The 20,795-nt window shown below is 49.1% G+C and overlaps 4 protein-coding genes across 4 annotated transcripts; 1 reads left to right on the plus strand and 3 right to left on the minus strand.

Moving 5' to 3' along the window:
• Positions 1-3,372: 3,372 nt before the first annotated feature.
• On the minus strand, positions 3,373-5,453 carry ACET3X_007860 (uncharacterized protein). The gene is made up of 4 exons (XM_069454053.1): positions 4,883-5,453; positions 4,395-4,833; positions 4,084-4,344; positions 3,373-4,035 (listed from the first exon to the last, which is right to left on the minus strand). Exons 1-4 carry the CDS (start codon positions 5,097-5,099, stop codon positions 3,390-3,392), a joined length of 1,563 nt encoding a protein of 520 aa, XP_069305023.1. The 5' UTR covers positions 5,100-5,453; the 3' UTR covers positions 3,373-3,389.
• A 623-nt stretch (positions 5,454-6,076) lies between these two features.
• On the minus strand, positions 6,077-7,428 carry ACET3X_007861 (uncharacterized protein; the record flags this gene model as incomplete). The annotated part of the gene is made up of 2 exons (XM_069454054.1): positions 6,077-6,775; positions 6,826-7,428. The coding sequence occupies 2 exons, from the start codon at positions 7,426-7,428 to the stop codon at positions 6,077-6,079; spliced, it is 1,302 nt and encodes a 433-aa protein (XP_069305024.1).
• Positions 7,429-8,152: 724 nt separating this feature from the next.
• ACET3X_007862 (uncharacterized protein) lies at positions 8,153-9,739 on the plus strand (the record flags this gene model as incomplete). Its single annotated transcript, XM_069454055.1, has 4 exons — positions 8,153-8,199; positions 8,250-8,337; positions 8,403-8,877; positions 8,934-9,739. 4 exons carry the CDS (start codon positions 8,153-8,155, stop codon positions 9,737-9,739), a joined length of 1,416 nt encoding a protein of 471 aa, XP_069305025.1.
• Positions 9,740-13,217: 3,478 nt separating this feature from the next.
• Positions 13,218-19,746, minus strand: ACET3X_007863 (uncharacterized protein; the record flags this gene model as incomplete). Its single annotated transcript, XM_069454056.1, has 2 exons — positions 13,218-16,460; positions 16,516-19,746. The coding sequence occupies 2 exons, from the start codon at positions 19,744-19,746 to the stop codon at positions 13,218-13,220; spliced, it is 6,474 nt and encodes a 2,157-aa protein (XP_069305026.1).
• Positions 19,747-20,795: the final 1,049 nt, after the last annotated feature.

The following is a 20,795-nucleotide window of genomic DNA, read 5'->3' on the forward strand; positions in this document are numbered from 1 at the left end:
GAGATGTTACGATTGTTCCTAACGCACAACTTACAAGCTTGCTATCTTGCTAACTCACTTGCTTAACAGTACCTGCCCCCCATCAACCGCAACCTCCGTCCCTGTAACTCCCCGATCCCTCATGATCCACCCATACGCCTCAGCAATATCCTCAGGCCTTTCAAACTCGCCCAGCAGATTCAACTCCTTCTTCATCCTCTCCTTCGCCTCCTCTCCTAGCCCTCCTAATAGACTGCCCAGCATCTCCGTCTCTACCGCCCCAGGCTTGACAATATTGACCCTTAGCGGCGCGAGCTCCACTGCAAGGCCCCTTGAAAGTCCTTCGAGTGCAGAACCCCATATGCAGGGGACAAGCCAGCCTGGGAGAGGTTTAGTGGTGCCGACGCCGCCGGTAAGGGTAAAAGAGGAGGAAGTGGAGAGGGGCATATAGTGTCCAGTGCTGAGGAGTTTCGCCAGGATCAGAGGAGCGAGGAGACGGATTTTCGAACCGTGGGTTGCTTCGTCGATCGTCAAAGTCGAGAGAGAGGGAATCGAGTGCGAATCGCCGGCTGTGAAGGCTATGTGGTCCAGCTTCCTCGAGCCATTGGATGTAAGGTCATCAAGCATGGTGCGTAGGTTCGCTTCGAGAGTTTCGGTGGCCAAGAGGTCAATTGCGTGGCCAAATGACTGCGACGGGGAAAGAGAGGGGTAAAGCGAGCGAAGAAGCGCAAGTTTCGAGTCGACTTTGGGTTGCGAGGAGCCACAAATCACGACCGATGCGCCATAGGAGAGCGCCATAGAGGCAATAGCAAAGCCAATTCCTGAGGTGCCGCCGAAGATAAGGACGCGGGCTCCTCCCAAGCGGTTGACGTGCCTTGCTGGACCTTGCATTGTAGTGATTGCTTCTGGAGCGGACAAAGTAATAGTGGTGGTGGTGGTGATACCAGTATCGACGATGTAACAAACTTATGGATACAAGTAAACAATGTTTCTAATCGCTGCGGTTTCGTTCTTCTCTCGGGTTTGCCAACTACAGGCTACGTCTACCCTTTTATTGCTGCCTTATAAATTACCGTAGTGCGTGAATAGTCCGTACTAGACTGCAAAGCCGGGGAAAGTCGTAACATGTCGGCATCGGCGTTACAGGTTTTCCGGTGAATAAAGTTAAGAAGAACGTCATAAGGGGTAGTTATAGGCAATAGTATTTGCTTTATACTATAAGAGAATAGTAGGGGATAGCTCTATATTCTAATAGTATACTAGAGAAAGTAATAATAATAATTCTTACTAGTCTTCCTACGCGTAAAGCGTAGGTTAAGAGCAAGTTCCTCATCTATAAAGATAATAAGAGAAGTAATTATATTAGGACCTTAGTACCCTTTTAGCTAAGCTATATCCTATATATTATATATTATATATAGACTAGAGACTATAAGATATAACCTTCTAATATATACGCTATCCTCTACTAGCCTCTACTATTTCTACCTTTTATAACCTTTATAACTACCCTTTATAACTACTACCTCTTCCTAAGAATAACTACCTAAGGCTACTACTATACTTTTAACTTTAACTAAAGGAATATTAGTAGTAGTACTATCTATACTATATTCTTATATCCTTATAATATCTATTAAAATTTTCTCTCTTTAAGCCTAAGATATTAATCTTTTATTACTTATTTAATATTAACTACTTACTTATATAGCTAGGCCTAGGTTTCCTACCTAAAGCCCCTTTAGTTAAGGAGAAAGATATAGCTAAATATAAAGAGCTTATAGCTATAGTATCTATTAAACTAAAGCTTATACCTAAGCTCTTTACCTTTCTTTTACTATAGTTATAATTTGTTATTTTCTATAAGTAGGGGGGTATTATTAATGTAAAACTTTAAAAAAGTAAAAAGTAGCTATCCCTCTACTTATTAGTTATAAAAGTTAATAAAAAAGATAAAGTAATAACGTAATTTAAACACTGGACTAATTAGCGTTCTATAGTAGTAAAGCTCTAATATCTATATATAAAAACTAAAGTTTTAAAAATTTACTAAAAGTAACTGAAAAAGATACCTATTAGGAAACTTAGTAGAGGTCTAATAGGGATTACTAGCTATTATTAACTAGTAATATAATTATAATATATTATAAAGGGGAGAGAGGATATAGTATATTTACTATAACTAAGAGGGGGTTATATAAAAACCTAGCTACTTCTAACCTTTATACTAATACTAACTTACTTTAAGTATCCTACTATATATAATTAAATTATACTATATATAAATATATATATTTCCTCTTTATCCTTATTTAGGAGGTCTTCTAGCCTAGCCTAAAAACCTTAACTAAATAAGTACTAATTAATATATTTATAAGTATATAATATACCTACCCTATATATACTTAGGAGCTACTTAGAGTAGTCCTTAATAAGTTAAATAAGTAATTACCTAAGTTCTACTTCCTATTCTAGAATAGAAAGGCCTCTTAGGTTAATATCTCTAGTATTAGTAATATTATTATAGAGGTAGCTATTAGGTAGAAGAGGATATAGATAAGGAGGAAAGTAAAGGAGCTAATATATATAGCTTATATAGACAGCTACTATAGCTATAGGATCCTTATATTTAGCTACCTTATTATTCTTAAATAAGGTACTTTTAGCTAAGAAACTAAGAACTAGCTATACTAGTAGATAAAGGATATTAAAAGAGTATTAGAGGAGTAATATCTTAGGCTTAAAGAGAAGGAGTTTAAAGAGATACTATAAGGATAAGAGAATAAGGTATAGATAGTACTAGTACTAATATTCCTCTAACTAAAGCTAATCTTTAGATAGTAGTAGCTATACTATAAGTAGCTAGTTAGTTATTCTTAGGAAAGGGTAGAGGTAGTAGTAGTAGAGGTAGTAGTAGTAGTTATAAAGGGTAGATATAGTAAAGGATAGTAGAGGATAGTAGAAGATAGTAAGGGATAGTATATAAGTTAGAAGGTTACTATAAATTATCTTATCTCTAGTAGGCGTATAAAATTATTATATATCTTTAGTATCTAGTTTTATAATACACTACGTATATACTAGTAGTACTAAATATAGGTATAAGGCTATAGTTACCTAGTTAGCGCTTTATTTTAAAAAAGTCTCTAAACGTACTATAATAATAAAAAAAAAAGTCTATAAAGGCTAAGGCTAAGAAAGTAATCTATAAGTAATCATTAGTATATATCTTTTAGCTTAGTTATAGTTAAGATATTACGTAATTACTACGCGTAGGTAGTGTACTAGTTTAGCGTTACTAACTCGCTTAGGTTACCAGCTCACTTGTAAAACACGTTATATAGTATATACTTAATACTTGACTTAGAACTAATAACACTCTACCTATATACTAAAACCGCTAGTCTGTATCACTTCCTGATCTCTGCATGTTCGACTTCACTTGCTTCCTTGATGTCTAATCCTGCCAAGTCTTCCTGATCTTTCGCTACCTCTCTCACTACCATACTTTCCTTCTTTTTCTCACTCTTCTTGTAGAGGTACTGCATGATCAAGAACGTCGCCCAACAACCGACGATGAAGCAGATGTTCACAGCGTAGCCTTTGGTCCACTTCGGGCCCTCGACGATCGGGAATACTGTGATAGGATAGAAAGAGAACACAGCCCAGCCAGCTGTCAACATGGCACCGACAGTGACGGCACGCGCCTCAGCGTCGTCGCGCAAGGCCATGTTGATGAACGGCATGAGAATGGGCGTGACTGCTGCGGAGACTCCGAGTAGGTAGTAGCAGGCAAAGTGGTAGCCTTTGGGTATGTTCCAGATCAAGAGAGAAATGTTGGCGACGATATAGATCGTTTGGACGATCGAGAATATAGACCAGAGCGGGTAGACCATGCATAGTGAGGTGGCAAGGAGCGCAGCGAAAACGGACACACCCTGGGCGCCAGTGGGTATAGTGTTGATCTGCGGAATGGTGTATGCGCCTGGGTGCTTGGCAGCAAGGTCTTTGAGCCAGATGGCCATTTGACCGTGAGGGTAGGAAGAAGAGAGGAAGCTACACACGTGTTAGTATATAGTAGCGGGTAAGATAGGTAAGACTTACAAGGTATAGCAAAGTACGCCCATGTAAAACTCCCAGCGCATGAATGTGCGCTTTGCGACAGTCCAGCTTAGCTCCTTGCTAGGCGCAACACCAGCATTGACCATGCGTGATCGAGCTAGGGCATGCTCTTTGGGTGTAAGCCACCATGGCTTTGCGCTACTTGGTAAACCGGGGAAAATGAGGTAGCCCGCAAGGGCGATAGGGAGAGAGATCACGCCGTCAATGATGAAGAGCCAACGCCAACCGGCCATACCTCCAACACTGTTTATCATATTAGCGGCTGTTGAATGCCTAGTTCAGAGATCACTCACCCGTTAAGGTTGTTGTAGGCCGCAGCTTGTAGGTAGCCACCAAACATCACGGCAATGTTGTTGGATACATACCAAACTCCTGTCCGTTTGAAAACCTCTTCAGGCCTGTACCAGGAGCCAAGCACATATGTAGTACCAGATGCTACTGGTGTCTCGAGCAGGCCGAGCAAGAACCGGGTGCCGTAGATGTCGTTCCGGTTGCGCATCTGACTTTGGCAGAAGGTAACGATCGACCAAAGCACTTCCATGGTCGGAAGATAGTACTTGGCGATCTTCGGTCGAGATAGCAGTAGCAGAGACGGAACCTGGAAGACGAGATATCCGACATTGTAGAAGGTATCGAAAAGCGAGTACTCGTTTCCGTAGAGGCTGAGCTCTTCTTTCATGCCGGACACGTAGGCGTTCTTGATGTTGGAGGAGTCGAGCCATTTCAGAAAGACTAGTACCGTTAATGCCACAGACGTAATATTGTCAGCAGAACAACTTACACATGAATGAACAGAATGTCAGGAGACAAGCGTCCATCTTCCTCAATAGCTTCCTCTCCTCCTCGGGATAGTGCTTAGGATACCATTCCCAGAGGTACATCCAGGCCTTCCATGGTGATCTCTTTGGAGCTTCAGCGGGCGCGATAACGTTGGTATCGAACTCGCCAGTCCTGTTGGCGACGCCAGCAGTCTCGTCATTGGGCTGTGTGCTGGCCATGTTGGCTGCTTTCGTCAAATCAAAATGTTGATGGCACAACCTCGGATGCGTATAGCAGAGTTGGGATCCTCGTGCTTAAGACAACAACAATCGTCCGAACCCGAAGAACAGGTGAATATGTAGCTCCCGCATAGCTCGATATCAAAGCTGTTAAGCGACCGGACGGGTCCTTCACGGGCGTCGGGTTATTGCTGCATGTGGATGGTCGAGTGCGGGGGCGGGCATTTCTGGGGCAAACTCCACGAACGAGCGCTGGAGCGGGAAATATCCCGTTGACCGAGATGTATCTAGCGATGGAGAGATGGCCAAGAGCATGGGGAGACTGTGGGGTGATGGAATGAAGGTCAAATCTTGGTTCTGGGAGGATTCATAGCGGTCCACGAGTCGCGCCAAGGCGTAGTGTTCTGCAGCCACAGACAGGCAGCTTCGGCCCATTTTTCGCCGAAAACATTGCAAAGTAACCCCCGGAGAAACTCCTAGGACTTGTCGCTTCTGTGGATTCGACATGTCCAAGACTCCATAGGCAATACTATGTAGCTACAGTCCTGCGCTACGATACTCAGCTACGTAAGGGGATGGCGTTTGATTCTACCTCATTGCATAAGAGCTGGAGGAAAGGGGATGACATCATCGACACGTGCACGGACTCTGTCGGAAATCCGTGTTGTTTCTCCACGCGAACACTATTACACACAACGACAGGCTCGTGTCATATCATCATGAAACGGGTTTTTGTTCATCTCTGGTTTTTGGAGGCGCGTCGCACGAGCATTTACAACCAATCACCCAACAGTCACCCGTTGGTACCGCAGAAAGTCGTGCATAGCAAATGTACAAACGTCACATAGCACCTACCTTCACGCGAAGAATATCATCCAGGACAGCATGTATGCAAGAAAGCCTACGTACTTTGGCATCTTCATATTACGTCTACGAGTCGTTGCCCACACGCCCACGCTGCAAACTACGCCTATTCATCATTTCAGCGCCCCAATCATCTTGTACAGGCTGTTCTCTATGGTAATGGGTGATCGAATAGCACTCCAGTCGTAGTTCAACAGACCCCAAGCCTCATCAGCTCCAATGATTGTATTGGGCGTTCGGTTTGGACGCGTCTGGAGATAGAAGCTACCCGAGAGCTCCCAGTGCTGCCAGCTGACCTGGTACTCCTTCACCATCTCTACTAAGCATTTAGCGTAGGTGGTCTGGTTCCAGTAGGTTCCGTTATGGATGAAACCCCACTCTGATATGACCATAGGGAAGGTGTACTTGGTCGCTGGGTCGTCGGGATTGACCGCTTGGAAGCCCTTCTGGTACCACTTCCTCTTGAACGTTGCGCAATCATCTTGGGTGGCTTCAAAGTCATACTTGTGAATCTCCAAAACGATTTTGTCCTTCCAGGCAAAGCTATCCGGGACGAATTTGGCGGTCTTGTTGGCAGTCGACTTGCCAGCAGTACCGTTGAGTGTCTTACCGAGAGGGATTGGGTCAATGTACGTATCGTACGAGAGGCCAGAGAAGAAAATCAGAGCATCAGGATCCGCTTCATGAACAGCGTCGGCAGCGGCAGTCATGTGGATATACCACGTATACCAATCGACAGGCTCAGCCACCTTGGCAGCTCGCAGCTCATTGCGCAATCCCATCGACGCGAATGTCGACCAGTTTTCCTTTCCCTAGGTTCGTCAGCATCTGCTCATTGATCGAGGCGTTCTCCATTACTTACAAACTTAGTCATGAAGGCCAAGCCTCGCTTCCACTTCTCCACGTCGAAATCCTTCTCGCCGAACCAACCGTTACCGTCGTCATCGCCGCAACACCAAAACGCCTTCGATACGTGGTTGTCCAAGTGGATGATTACACCTTGGCGCGACAACTCCTTGCCAACAGCATCCCACACTTGTAAGCGGGTTGTGTTCTTGCTGAACTGCGGGTTCTTTTCCAAGATCGAGTTCAAGACATCTGTTCCGTTGGTTCCTGGAATTGCATTCAGGACGCTCTTCTCAAGAGTTTGATCTGGGCTGTTCTCGAGGTAGTCGTCAACCATCTCGATGGCGAACGGCATGCGGACTGAGTTGAGGCCGAACTTGGGAAACCAGGATACAATGTCTTCTATTGACGAGTGTTGAAGACCTTCAGGAATCATAATCTCCTGGTGACCAGGCCAGTTTGTCGACATGAAATGGAAGACATTGCCGTTCGCGTCGATGATGTCTCGTCCCTTGGTCGACAGTGGGAGGGTTGAAGCTGCACGCTTTAATGGCGACGACGGCGCAGCAGCAGCAAGAGATACCAGCAGGAGCCCTGCAGTTGTGCGTTTGAACCACATCTCGAAGACGTGCAGAGTGAAGTACTGGTGAAGCTATGCTCTGCTCTTGACAACAGTGTCTTTATGCCGACTGATCTTAAACCGATCTTCCACGCTTTAGCGTGCATTCATATTGACGGCCTTAGTAGTTCCGTCTCCATTCCTTAGCAATACCATTATTACCCCAGACTTCGCAGAGACTACGGAGCGGGGAAATCGCGGGAAGCCCAGCCTCTAGCAGACGTTTTAATACTCCCAAAGCTTGATAAACGTGGTGGCGGCAGGAAAGGATACCTCTTTTGGAAGGCCGTCCACACGTCCAAGAAAGTTCAGTCACGAGCGCAAGCAACACACGGGAGTCAAGAAAAGCATGACGTTCTTGTAGCGGGCGTCACCCTGAGCTTGTGCCAACGGCCGGGTAGCGGGCATCGGTACAATGCAGATCCCACATTTAGCCTACACCCAACATTTGAGCCTTCGTCGCAAGATGACCCGGTATCGATAAAAGCCCCACACCAATACGCGCGACAGTTCACGCGTCGCCCGATGTAGGCCATTTGGCAAGAACCACCATCTTGGCTGCTCTTCGCCCTGCCTCCAAGCTCTTTTCTCTGCTCAATCGCAACCGGACGTTCTGCAGAATCGCTGCCTTTGGATTGACCACCACGCGTCATCGTACACGAACACAATCCTGTATACAGCATACAGCATACGTCATTCGGAAGTTCTAATCGCAAACCCGAAGATGGGAGGCGCTGTACAGGATATCAGAATACCTTCCAAGGTCGCTACGTAAGCGATGGCTCGTGTGAACGCTCTAGGCTGATGCTAAGTGTATCTAGCGTCAAAGATGTCGACCTCAGCCAAATCTACTCAGAAAGTGTCTTGGCGAAGATCGTGCAAGTTGCACAACGAGGTTTGAAACAAGAGGTACGATAATATCCTCCCATTTCATTCCGTGCAACTGTACTTAGTACCCTATCTTACACACTCAGACGCCCTTACAATCGTATCCACACACCGTGCCTCAGGTAGGCCCGGACGCAGGACGATACGAAGAGCGAGAAGCGGACTTCTGGACATGTGGATTTTTCCCGGGATGCATATATGCGCTTCTCGAACGCTCGATACGATACCCACAAGCCATCGATGTTCCAGAGCACATCCGACCACAGATGCAGGACCAGCTGTTGAAGCTGGGACGTCACTATGGAGTTGCTATCAATGAGATGTCGAGTCGGACAGACACCCACGATATGGGCTTTATCGTCCAGCCCGCACTGCAGAAAGACTGGGAACTGACTGGCAACAAGGAGAGTTTACAGTCAGTCGTCAACGCGGCGTATGCGCTCGCATCGCGATACGATGATCGCGTGAAGGCGATCAGGAGTTGGGACGTTGCGATCAACGACCGGTACTCAATCACGGATATGTCGACAAACTTCCTCGTCATTATCGATAGCATGTGCAGTAAGGCGTCAACCCGATCCATCCTATATCCTAACCTGCCCACTCACACATGACAGATCTCGACCTCCTGTACTTCGTCGGCCACATCAAGAACGACCAATCCCTAATCGATATCGCTACCCAACACGCCGACTCGATCATCCACGAGATCCTCCGCCCAGACTTCTCCTCCTACCACCTTGTAAACTTCGACCCACGCACCGGTCGGCCGCAAGCTAAGATGACGAATCAAGGCTGGAAGGACGATTCGACATGGAGTCGAGGCCAGGCCTGGGCAATTATGGGATTCGCGCAGACGTACTCATGGACGAAAGATGTGAAATACCTCGAGACGGCGATCCAATGCGCACAATATTTTCTGGGCAGATTAAAAGAAGGTGAAGGGAAGTGGCACCACCCCATGGTGCCATGCTGGGATTTTGACGCGCCGCAAGACCGTCCCGCGGAGCCATTACGCGACGCATCCGCAGGCGTCATAACAGCCAATGGCTTCCTCATTATCCACCAAGCACTCCAATCTCTATCTTCCGCCGCTGCATCCCGACTCTCCGCCAACAGTGACACCAACTTCCTCGACATCGCGCTCCAGATCGTTTCCCAGACCTTGGACATGTCGTACGACTCCGACCTAGCGTCCTTTGAAGTTCCTGTCAAGGCCATGATGAATGGAAATGGCGTGAATGGTCACGCAGCAGCATCTGAGCTGAAGATTAGAGAAACAGGTTTTGAGTGTATACTGAGGAATAGCACAACGAACTGGAATGAGCATGCGCACAAGAAATATGCGGATCATGGGCTGGTGTATGCGGATTACTATCTTTTGGAGTTTGGAAATAAACTGCTGAGGGCGGGATTACTTTGAGGAATTAGGACATTGACCTAGCTGGGTTATGGATAACTTGCATAGGGGTAATGAGACGAACGCTTCATCTGGTTGTAGTGCTCCTGCATATTTGCGCCAGTTCGGCGCCCAAACGCGGCTTCCTTCCCTCGCCATGAAACATTATTACCATCATAGTCTTAGCTTGCTTTCTTTGCCTCGAGGCTGCTGAACATCATGAATCAATCCTTTCCCGCAAGCTGTCAAAATTCGCTATACTGTACTTTTTTCCGTGGCTGTTGATAGCCGTTTACTCTTGTTGCCCCTGTCCAGGTGCACAGCTATTAGCCCCGCACTGTAGCCCCTCTTCGGCCTCGGGCTCACTGACCAACTTTCTGACAGTTGCCAAGCCACTAACCCGGTCCTCAACACCACAGCTTTCGTCTCCTTCTCCTTTCCATCCTCCATCCGTTTCTCATATGTCTCGAAACTTCGACCCTTCGCTCTTTTGACATAATGCGAGGCTCACAGCAAGGCGCGCATCGAAATTGCTCTCGCCGTGGCTCCGCGGCGTGAAACCGAGCAATGATTTGGTGGATAAAGTATCACCACCCCCGCGGATCTATCAGTCGATGCTGATGGGAGAGATTTCGGATCTGCCTCAGTGCGCCTACAGCGAGGCGAGGTCGTTACCCCGCTTACCCTGCATGCAACTGTGCAAGATGGTGAGTGCCAATAGCCGCTGGTTGGTGGGGACGCGCAGTCTCAATAAAGCCATCGGTTCACCGGTCAACACGCACATACCGTTCACTTCTGATGAGTTCTTTCTGTTTCTGCATGATCAGATCGTCCCACTATATTTTCCATCTTTGGCATCCCAGTATGATGCAGGAAAGTTTACAACCACAAAAAAAGGACAAACATTTGCATCATGGATCCTGTGAGTCTCGCCGCTGGGCTCATTGGAGTGCCGCTGGCTGTTATTGGTACGGTTAACCTACTTCGGAAAACCGTCCAGTCCCTGGAGAACGCGCAACCCGAATTTCTCAATCTTATCAAAGAAACTGAACTTCTTGCCGGAGTATACGACGCTTTTATTGACGTCCTTGATGAAGATCCGCTGAGTACCAAGGGCGCTTCAAATATCAGGCGTGATTTGATATCCTATTACTATACGTTGGTGGAAGGGTTCGAAGATTTACACCACCGAGTACGGGCAGTCGACAGAAGTTCCAAGAACTACTATTCCAGGATTGAACGATTCACCGCTCGTATCATATGGATTAGAAGTACGAGTACCATCAAGTACTTACAGGCTTCGCTCAGTGTGGCGAGACAGAGTATCGTCGCTTTTACAAACATCCGCCTTATCGAAAAACTGAATGAAGAGCTGGCTTATCTCAGATCTGCCTTGCCTCCAGCGGAAAGACGTCGTATCGAGTTGAAGTATGGCATGACACCAGACGAGCGTATTGAGGTTGTGCGAAAGAAAGTGTAGGTTGCGTCACAACACTGACCAAGATCTCGCTAATCCACTCCAGTCGTAGCCGCCATGTCCACCAACGCAAGATTGAAAAGGGCATGGAAGAAGCAACAGGAGAAGTGGCAGTTCACCAAAAGAACATAAAGGATCAAACCTCCATCCCGCAAACGCGACCACTATTACAGTTGAAGAGATCAGTAAATCAATACGTTGCCCAGGTCGCTGTTCAGGAGAAGATCGACCAAAGAGCTCGCCGGCGATATCGCAGGGGATCTGTGTTTACTTCTGAATCCAGTACTACTGCATCCACACAGTCTACTCTGCCTTCGCATCATCAAACACCAGCACCTGATTCGCCGCCGACTTCCCCTGAGCAATCTATAGCAGAATCTGTCATCGATATGCAGCGCGAGGAAGAGGAGGCAGTCAGTATACTGAACTTTTGCCAGAAGTGCTCAGGCACATACACCAGCACTGAAACCCACAACACTTCCATCCAGCAATCTGCTCCAGATATATCGTCTTGTGCAATCCAGTATATCCCAAGTACCGCACTTGAACCATTCTCCACACAGACAAGCGACGCAAAAAGACCAAGTACTCCACCTCTTCCACAATCACGGCCAACATCGCAAAGGCAATCGGGTAGCTCCAAAACAATACCTGCATCAAGACTACGACCTGATTCTGATCAAAACCACCCACCAAAACCGAGTGTTGAGCACACAGACGAAGATAGAGGGACTCCCCAGATCGACTCTACAACATCGGAAGTGGATGAAGATTATACTCAAGATGGACCGTCTGAAGAGAATATCCCAGCAGAGGCGCAAGTTACGGCGTTGAAATCGAGCATATGGAAAGCTACTGGTGCATTTAAGGAAGGTGTGCCGAAGGGATTGCTTGAACGGCGGCAGAGGAGTCGCTCACCTCAGGACTTTTGGTAGGGTAGAGAGGATTCAGACTCTGTAGCATTGGACCTTGTGTAGACTCACTCTTCGGACAGATGTTAACGCCGCTGATATAACATAAGCTGAAACTTCGTATCTGTAGCCAATTAGCATCCTTTTAGTTACGAATTCTCCTATATAAAGAACCTTATTTATTAATATTATTGAGAATTAAGAATATGATAATTAACTTAGCTAGATATACGTTATTATACTGTGATGACTTGGATGGCGAAGCCCTGCGTGACGACGCAGCGCCAGTAGTCGATCATGGCGGCGGCATCGACGTGGACATGGATGTTGGTGTGGATATGGATAGAGGGCGGGGCTGATTTGCAGCGAGTTGGTTGTGCAGGGCGAGCCGCTCGTACGTGAGCGGAGCGTGTCGCACTGAGGGAGGACCGCGAGACAAGGCCGAGTGCAAGAGCGCGCGTTTGGGCATGCATGTTTGAAAGAATAGGCGAAAAGCAATGAGCAGCTGCCATGTTGATTTGATGTTGATGTTGATGTTGATGTTGAGTTTAGTCAGGCCTCGTACCGTGTCTGTGCGCTAGGTACAGTAGGTACTTGTGCTATTCCTTATTCAAAACGAGTTCCTAGCATTTGAACGATACCTCAAGCAACTCATCCATCTGCTCCAAGAAGTAGTCGGGGTTAGATACTGCATCCAAAAATGGCTGCCTGCCCCTGTCGGCGCGTTTTTCCCCCGGTCCTGAAGTGCGCACCAACATGTCGAGGCGTGTCGCAGCGTGAATTTCTAGCGCGACATGCCTCAGGGCTTCATCGAAGTCGCCTGCACGGCGCCGTAGGGAAATCTAGCGTCCCTAGTGGTGCCGAGAGGGGTCATTCCGAGCTGAATCTTGAGAAACTCGACTCCTTGATGATTAAGTTGTGCATAGCTTTTGTATGATCGGTCCTCGTTACAGAGCCGAGTTATAGTATAGACCGCGGTTGTAGAAAGTCACGTGGCACCCCTTAAGGACCATACAGCAATTGTCATTAATAAAGCTATCCTCAACAGACACTACTTACCACTATGCATTAGTAATCTGCAACCCATCCCTCTGCCCAGATAATATCCAACACATCAAGCCGGCACAACCAACTTACTCTTCTGCGCAATCTGCGCCGCAAACTCCTTCATCGGCACCGCCGCCAAAATGTCCAACAACGCCATATTAGCCTTCGTCTCGCGAGTAACCCAGTTCCGTACCTCCAGCGCAACAAGCGAGTCCACGCCATACGAATATAGCGGACGCTGCGGGTCAATCTCCGACGCAGGCATTCGCAATATCCCTGCAATCTTCTCGACCAGAGCTTCCAGGATGATAGTTGATGCCGCAGCCATGTCGTCCCTGCTGCCCGCATCCGAGAGCCTTGATGCGAGCGAAGCAGTAGCTCCGACGTTTGCGCCGTCTCCCTCCGTAGCGGCGGAGAGTGTACTTGGTACCGTCAGCGCGCCGAACCGAGGATCGGTGAACCAAGGCGGGTTGGAGAGGTGGTTGGCGGCCAGGATATCCGCCGTTCCAAGACCAAGGCAGATCTGCACCGTTTCCTCTTCTTTGATGTGCTTGTCGTGCCGCTGTTTCCCGCTGGCAACGCTTTTGATCAGGGCATGGAACGCCTGTTCGCGGATTCCTAGGACCTCTTCCCAGAGCTTGAATGTATGGTCTCCCATCTCAGCTAAGATGCCAACCGAGAGCATGATGCCTAGATTGATAGAAACGGCTTTGAGGCCCTGGCTCTGACGGTAGCGGGCCAGTGCGTCCTGATAGGTATTGCCAGCACCGTATTGCGCCTGGCCAGGACTGCCACAGAGACCTGAGAATGACGAACAGAAGATCATGAAGTCAAGGGGTCGATCATGTCCAAAGTACTCGTGCAGGTTCCATGTGCCTTGAACCTTCGGCCGAAGAGGAGTGGTCCATTCTTCATAAGACATGTTCTCAATGAGAGCATCGCGAAGTACCATGGCCATTTGTATCACCCCTTTGATGGGTGGCATCTTCTGCGAGCATTGTTCCATTGCTGCAAGGAAAGAATCTCGGTCACCGACATCCCCAGGGAATACCTTTGCTTCAGCGCCGCACGCTGCCAACTCTTCGATTATTGCTTTCGCTTCAGGCTTCGAATCTCCGGACCGAGAGATGAAGGCGATATGGCGAGCGCCGGATGCGACAAACTCCTTCGCCAAGCTGCGACCAAGTCCACCGAGACCACCCACAAATAGGTACGTCCCTTCGGAGTTGAACCTGATCGATTCACTGGCCTTGCAAAATACCGGAGCACTGTTTCTGTCTTCTGGTTCGAATGACAGAACGATCTTACCGCGATGCTTTCCTTGTTGCATAGTCCGGAAAGCTTGCTCAACCTGGCCTGCTGGATAGATGGTCAAGGGATACGGAACATGGACTGTTCCATCGTGCAAAAGCTTGAAGACTTCCGTGAGAGTTTCCCCTACAGCCACAGGGTCTTGATCAATCAGGGTCGGCATGTCAAGTGAAGTGAAGGTGGCGCTCTTTTGGAATGGCCGCATGTCGAGTCGCATGTTGTCAGTGATGTCTCGTAGACCAACCTCAACAAAAGTGCCGAAAGTAGCCAAACAAGCCAATGAGACACGGAGGAGCTCTCCAGATAGCGAGTTAAGGACACAATCAACTCCACGGCCTCCCGTGACGCGTTTTACGCCCTTCGCAAAGCTGGCGTCTCTTGAGTTGAATATGTGGTCCTCTGGAATACCGTACTGATCGATCACAAGGCGACGCTTGTCTTCGGTGCCTACGGTGACGTAGATAACCAGACCGAGATGTCTGGCAATTTGCACTGCCGCCTGTCCCAGACCTCCTGCAGCAGCGTGTATGAGGATAGACTGACCTTGACGGAGCTTTGCAAGTTTGACTAATGCATAATACGCGGCAGTAAAGATCATGGGCGCCGCGGCTCCTTCTGAGAGTGTCATGGCTTCGGGTATCCGAGTGGTAACACGATAGTCACAGAGCGTTTGCGTTGCATGCGTACCACCGACCGACAGAGTGCTGACACGATCACCGGGCTTGAAAATTTTTGCCGCCTCCCGACCAGCCCTAAGCACGTAGCCACTAGCTTCCTGGCCAAGAGCCATGATGGGAATGAGCCCTAAAGATGCGACAACATCTCTGAAGTTCAGGCCTGTATTTCTGACATCCAATTCCAACTCATGGTCTGCTAGAGGTGGTAAGGACTGTGCTTCGCGAACGAAATGCAGGCTGTCGAGAAGGCCCGGCTTGCCAATCGTAAGACAAAAGGTGGAAGTGTCATCGTTGAGACTGGTGGTCCTTGTGGCATCTTCGAGGTGGTAACGTATACCGTCGTCTTCTTCATAACTTTTGTACATTCGAGGCACCTGCAGGATGCCACCTTGCTCGCGGAACTCATTGTCCTTCGTCCCTGCAAGCGAAGAAAGTATGCGCATCACAGGCCCAGGTCCGTGCTGGACTCCATCGGAACTGAGGTGCAAGACTTGGAACCTGGCCCCAGCGACCTCTACGTTGACACATCGGGAAAGTCCGTCGACCATGCCCATCAATGGGTCGTCTCCTTTTGTGAGCCAGAGTAAGCGCTCGCAACCCACCCAAAGCTTGCGAAGGCTTTGAAATTCGCTCTCACAGAGATGCGCGAGCACCGGGTGCTCCAGTTCTAAGAGTGAGATGCACAATTTGTCGGATTTGGGATCCGCTCCAATGACGCCTGTCTTGGTGACAACTGTGTAGCCTTGTTCAATGAGCTGGTCTTGTAGTTGCTTCGAAAATAGCTGAACATCGGGCGACGACGTTGTTGGTTCGAGGATGGTGATCGATTGATGATGCTCACGGACACTGTTGCCGTTGGTGGGTTGTTGACCAGCACCGAACTTCCCCAGGAAAAGAGCACCTGAGGTGACGGGAACAGAGGCCAGGAGATCCAAACCCCTAGCTTTGAAAGTATCGCCTGCAGCCACGGGACCTACCATGGCAACAAAAGCGCCATCGGAAGGCTTCACCCTGCTGAACAGGACATCCAAAGTATCACCTACTCTCTCTTGGAGCTGGGCGCTTGCTTGCTGGGAGACAACAAACAGGTCCGCAGATGAAATGGGAGCTTCATGTGTTTGCAAGAAGATTGGCTGCCCAGATGTATTGTTGCTCGTATCCGCGTCTGACTCTCTGCCATCGACGACGGCATATCGAATACGGCTGGGAAAGATGAGGCCTCTCGGAAGTTTGCCCATGGCTGCTTCGGGAATCATCGGCAAAGCCTGGACTAGCTCGACAACGTTGGCCTCTGGGTACCCGTGAATCACCATCCGGATTAACTATTTGTTCAAGTCAGCCACCTGTTCTTCTCCTCTCAATTTGAGATTAGCTTACCTGATCAAGCTTCTCATCGGGTGTGGTGCTGTCCACGTTGGACACTGACCTGCTGATTTCCGTGGGCGTCATGAGGTCTAGAGCGTAATCCCAGCGCACCTTTGATGTAATATCTGCGGGATCAACGCTGACTCCACTGTCTTCTGGTGCAATCTCTCCATCCCCAATTTCTACCTGCGACATGCGGAAGTCAACAACCGACATGAGAGTCCTGGTCAGATCGCTGTCGAACATGTTAATGCTGGCCGATATCTCTGTGAAACCATATCGATGAGAACGGCAAGAGCTCGGCATGACGTATCCCACATCAGACGGCATATTGGCGGAGATTTCCAGTTCACCAATGGATGTCGGCAGAAGTAGGTTGTTGAATCCGAACTCTGCGGTTTCGCTGTTTGCGCATCGGCTACCTAGTATACCCTGCCAGGCTGCGTCGAGAGTTGCAGGGCTAATCAGAAAAGGTCGGTCCAACTTGCCCTTTGTGAAAGTATCCCCAATGTCTACTAGACTGACATCGTAACAAGATTGATTAGCGCCAGGGTGGACGTTGTCTACGCCTTGAAAGACCTTGCCGTATGCCATAGATGACTTGCGCCACGATTCATAGAAGTAGTCTTTGGTGCAAGTCCTAGGACAGTCTTCCAAAATGCGACCATAGTCTGAGATACGGGCAGCTTCAACAAGTGCCTCTTCTTGTTCCATATAGGAGCTCTGAGTCTCACTGTAAACGACTTTCAGCAAACCGCGACAATTGGTTCGTAGCTGACTTGTTTCGCCGATGCACGAGGAAATCGTGAACTCCCACCAGGCGGCTGGGGTAGGACCTGATGTAGCTGGCAGGTGCGGCCGCAAACAAGTGATAAGCTCGGTTGGCACACCATCGGTCAATACTATGGCCGTCAAGAAGTTAATGTCACGTAGCTTGAAACTAAGAGGTGTTTTCCCCGCATCTAGGACTTGTTGAGCTGCCTCTAGCGCAATACTGACCATGCCAGCGGCGGGAAATAGTATTGTCGAGCCAGCCACATGATCACGAAGCCAGGGCTCGTTGTCGAGATGAAGAAAGCTCCGCCAGACACGCTCTCTTTCGTCCATGGACGGCATCATTGCTCCGAGAACACTCTTGGTTGGAAATTGCTGGTTGTACTGCTCGCGTTGTGCGCGACCAATTGCGTTGAACCTTTCCGAGTGATTCCAGGGGTACGAGGGAAGTTCAGTCAGTAGCTTGCAATGGGAGTCGCCATTGGCCTTTGAGACGTCTATCGAGGACCCCCAGCGGAAGAGTTCGGCCGCCAGAGTCATACTGGTGTCTAGTGCACTTTGACCGCGCACAAGCATCGAGGTGTAACGAACATCTGTGACCCCATGATGAGACAAGATTTGCTCCGAAGGGCCACCCAGAGCGCTATGGGGACCGATCTCGATAAGTGCATCGATTGCCTTCTCCACATTGGTTTCAGCGGGCACTACCATCTCCTTGAGGGCGTCAGCGAACAACACAGGGTTGATCAGATTTTGAACCCAGTAGTATGGTCCTAGCTGATCGGCTGTAGCTTCGTACCCAAGGACACTGGAGATGAATGCTACCGACGGCTGTTCAACCTCGCGTTGTTCCACGTTGGATATTGAAGCGTAGTATTCTTGGGAACAGAGATGCATGTGGGGCGAATGATAAGCCACATCAACCTTGAGTCGCCGAGCAAACACCTGGCGCTCGTCAAGAATATTTTTGAGAGCATCAAGTGTAGCGACATTGCCAGAAACCGTAACATTGGAAGGTGAATTGACACAAGCCACCGTTGCTTTAAGTTGGCATTCGTCCATCAGTTGTTCCATCTCGTCACGGGAACAGCCGACTGCCATCATACCGCCGTTCAACTTCTTCTCGCTCAGGCCTGCAGAGGTGGTGCCTCTAAAGTATGCAATCGCTATGGCATCTCGATGCGTCAGAGCTCCCATGGTGTAAGCCGCTGCAATTTCACCACTGGAATGTCCGACCACCCGAGAGGGCCTAATACCCCACGATTGGAGCTCGTCAACGAGCGCAATCTGAAGCACTGTACAGAGGGGCTGGCTGAGTTCGGGTCTGCCTATACGTGTTTCTTTCGGACCTTTGGACAGTTCGGTGACAGGGTCCCAGCTACAGCCCAGCTCTTTCAGGAAACGAGTAGACCTGGTAACGGAGTCGCTGAAAACACGTCTCTCTAACAATTCGATTCCCATACGAGCCCATTGCGCACCTTGGCCCGTGAAAACGAACCCTATCCGGACCGGCGTGCTGGGTACACGGGCTGCATCATGCTCCACGGTGGGCGATACCAGCTGCTCGCGCAGGCTGGCCACATTGTCCGCATAACACGATGATCTCCATGCAAGACCACCTCTGGCCTTTGCAAGTGTATGAGCTAGATTGGCTAGATAGGACGCGCTTGACACACCAGAGGTGGCATTATCCAAGTGATCGACAAGCGACTGACCAACCCGTTTGATGCCGGCTTTATCGTGACTGCTCAATACGTAGAGCCTCTTGTGGTTGGTTTTCGGAGCAACGCCATTACTGAGCGGCGTCGTATCGTTGTATGCTTCCATGACGACATGACCATTTGTACCTCCCATACCAAAGCCATTAATACTCATGCGTTTGGTCCGAGCAGCTGGCCAAGGGGTCAGTCTCGTAGGTACTGTTATATTCCACTCATTAAGGGGTATTGACGGGTTCGGCTTCGAGAAATTGATGTTTGGAGGAATGAGGCCGCGCTCAAGGGCCAGGACGCCTTTCACGATGCTTGCAACGCCTGCAGCTGCTTCCAGGTGGCCAATGTTGGGTTTGACACTGCCCATGAAGAGCTTTTTGCGTAACGCAGTATTGTTCTGGCCGATAGTCTGGAAGATTGCTCGGGTTTCTATCGGATCTCCGACCTTCGTCCCGGTGCCGTGGGCTTCGACGTACTGGGTGGAGTTGTAATCTAGCCCGTTCGTTTCGTACACCTGCTTTATGAGCGCTGCCTGGGCTTCCAGTGAAGGCATTGTCACGCCTTGCGTCCATCCATCCGAGTTGACTCCAGTGCCCCGGATGACGGCCCGGATGTTGTCGCCGTCCCGGATCGCGTCGTCCAACCGCTTGAGAATGATGACACCGCAGCCCTCTCCACGCCCATAGCCATTCGCATCGGCATCAAAGGACATGGAATGACCTTTTGGGTTCAGAAAACCAAGATTGGTGAGGTGCATTGTGCCGTCCGTCAGTGTTATCAGGCCAACACCACCTGCGATAGCCATAGAGGATTCGCCAGATCTAAGGCTTTGACAAGCTATGTGTGTCGCCACAAGACTGGAAGAACATGCCGACTGCACAGTGGCACTGGGGCCATGAATGTCGAGAAAGTGCGAAACTCGATTGGCGATCATTTCGTCACTGATTCCCAGGATCTGGTATTTTGGGAAATTGCCAAAGTCACGAGAGACGGCGTCTCGATAGTCGCTCATGGAGACACCCAAAAAGCAGGCTGTCTGCGATCCTCTCACTTTGTGCAACGGCATGGCAGCGTTCTCAAGTGCCTCATAGGTGACCTCCATGGCAATTCGTTGCCTCGGGTCCATCGCCATGGCTTCTGTGGCTGTGATATTGAAGAACGCCGCATCGAATTCATAGAGGTCCTGTTTTAAAAAGTATCCACCTTTGACGGGTATAACGTTCTGGCGTGTCCCTTGCGTTTGTGGATGCTGGAAGGCTTCGGCATTGTATCGGCTTGTGGACTCTGCAAACCCACTCATCCCATTCTTCAGCAAATCCCAGAAGCCTGCTGGGGATGCAGCGTCGCCAGGAAATCGACATGAAAGGCCCACAATGGCGATAGCACTGTGGGAGTTGTTTGTTTCGACCGAATTCATTTCTGGGTCTGAGACACAATTAATGTGGGTGTCACTTGAAAATGTAAGAATCGGGAAAGGCAGAGAACCTGGCATACGATTCTGTTTCAACGGGGTTCATAGATAACTATTGTATCCCGATAGAAGATCCCTCGATAGCTGAATAGCCTTGCGCTTTGGAAAACCATGTCGGCGGCTGAAGGAAATGTTTGTCGGCCGGCACGTACGGGCTGTGGCGGTACGGCCCGTACGGGGCGCCTGCTTACAGTCCGCATCTGGAAGGCGAATCCTTCGCCCGGCGATCAAACATGAGTAAGCACCTTGCAGCTTGTTGGGAATTCGGCGAGTTACTCCATATAGGCACGGGCAAAAAGGCAATGTTTTCAGCTCATCGGAGATGTTATTGATCG

The sequence above is a fragment of the Alternaria dauci genome, chromosome 7 (genome assembly GCF_042100115.1).
Source record: "Alternaria dauci strain A2016 chromosome 7, whole genome shotgun sequence".
NCBI lineage: Eukaryota > Fungi > Ascomycota > Dothideomycetes > Pleosporales > Pleosporaceae > Alternaria > Alternaria dauci.

Coding starts and splice junctions, on each gene's coding strand:
- ACET3X_007860 (XM_069454053.1), bottom strand. CDS start 5,099: ATGGCCAGCACACAGCCCAATGACGAGACTGCTGGCGTCGCCAACAGG. Junction 4,345..4,394: donor GCCTACAACAACCTTAACGG/GTGAGTGATCTC, acceptor TATGATAAACAG/TGTTGGAGGTATGGCCGGTT. Junction 4,036..4,083: donor GGCGTACTTTGCTATACCTT/GTAAGTCTTACC, acceptor ACACGTGTGTAG/CTTCCTCTCTTCTTCCTACC.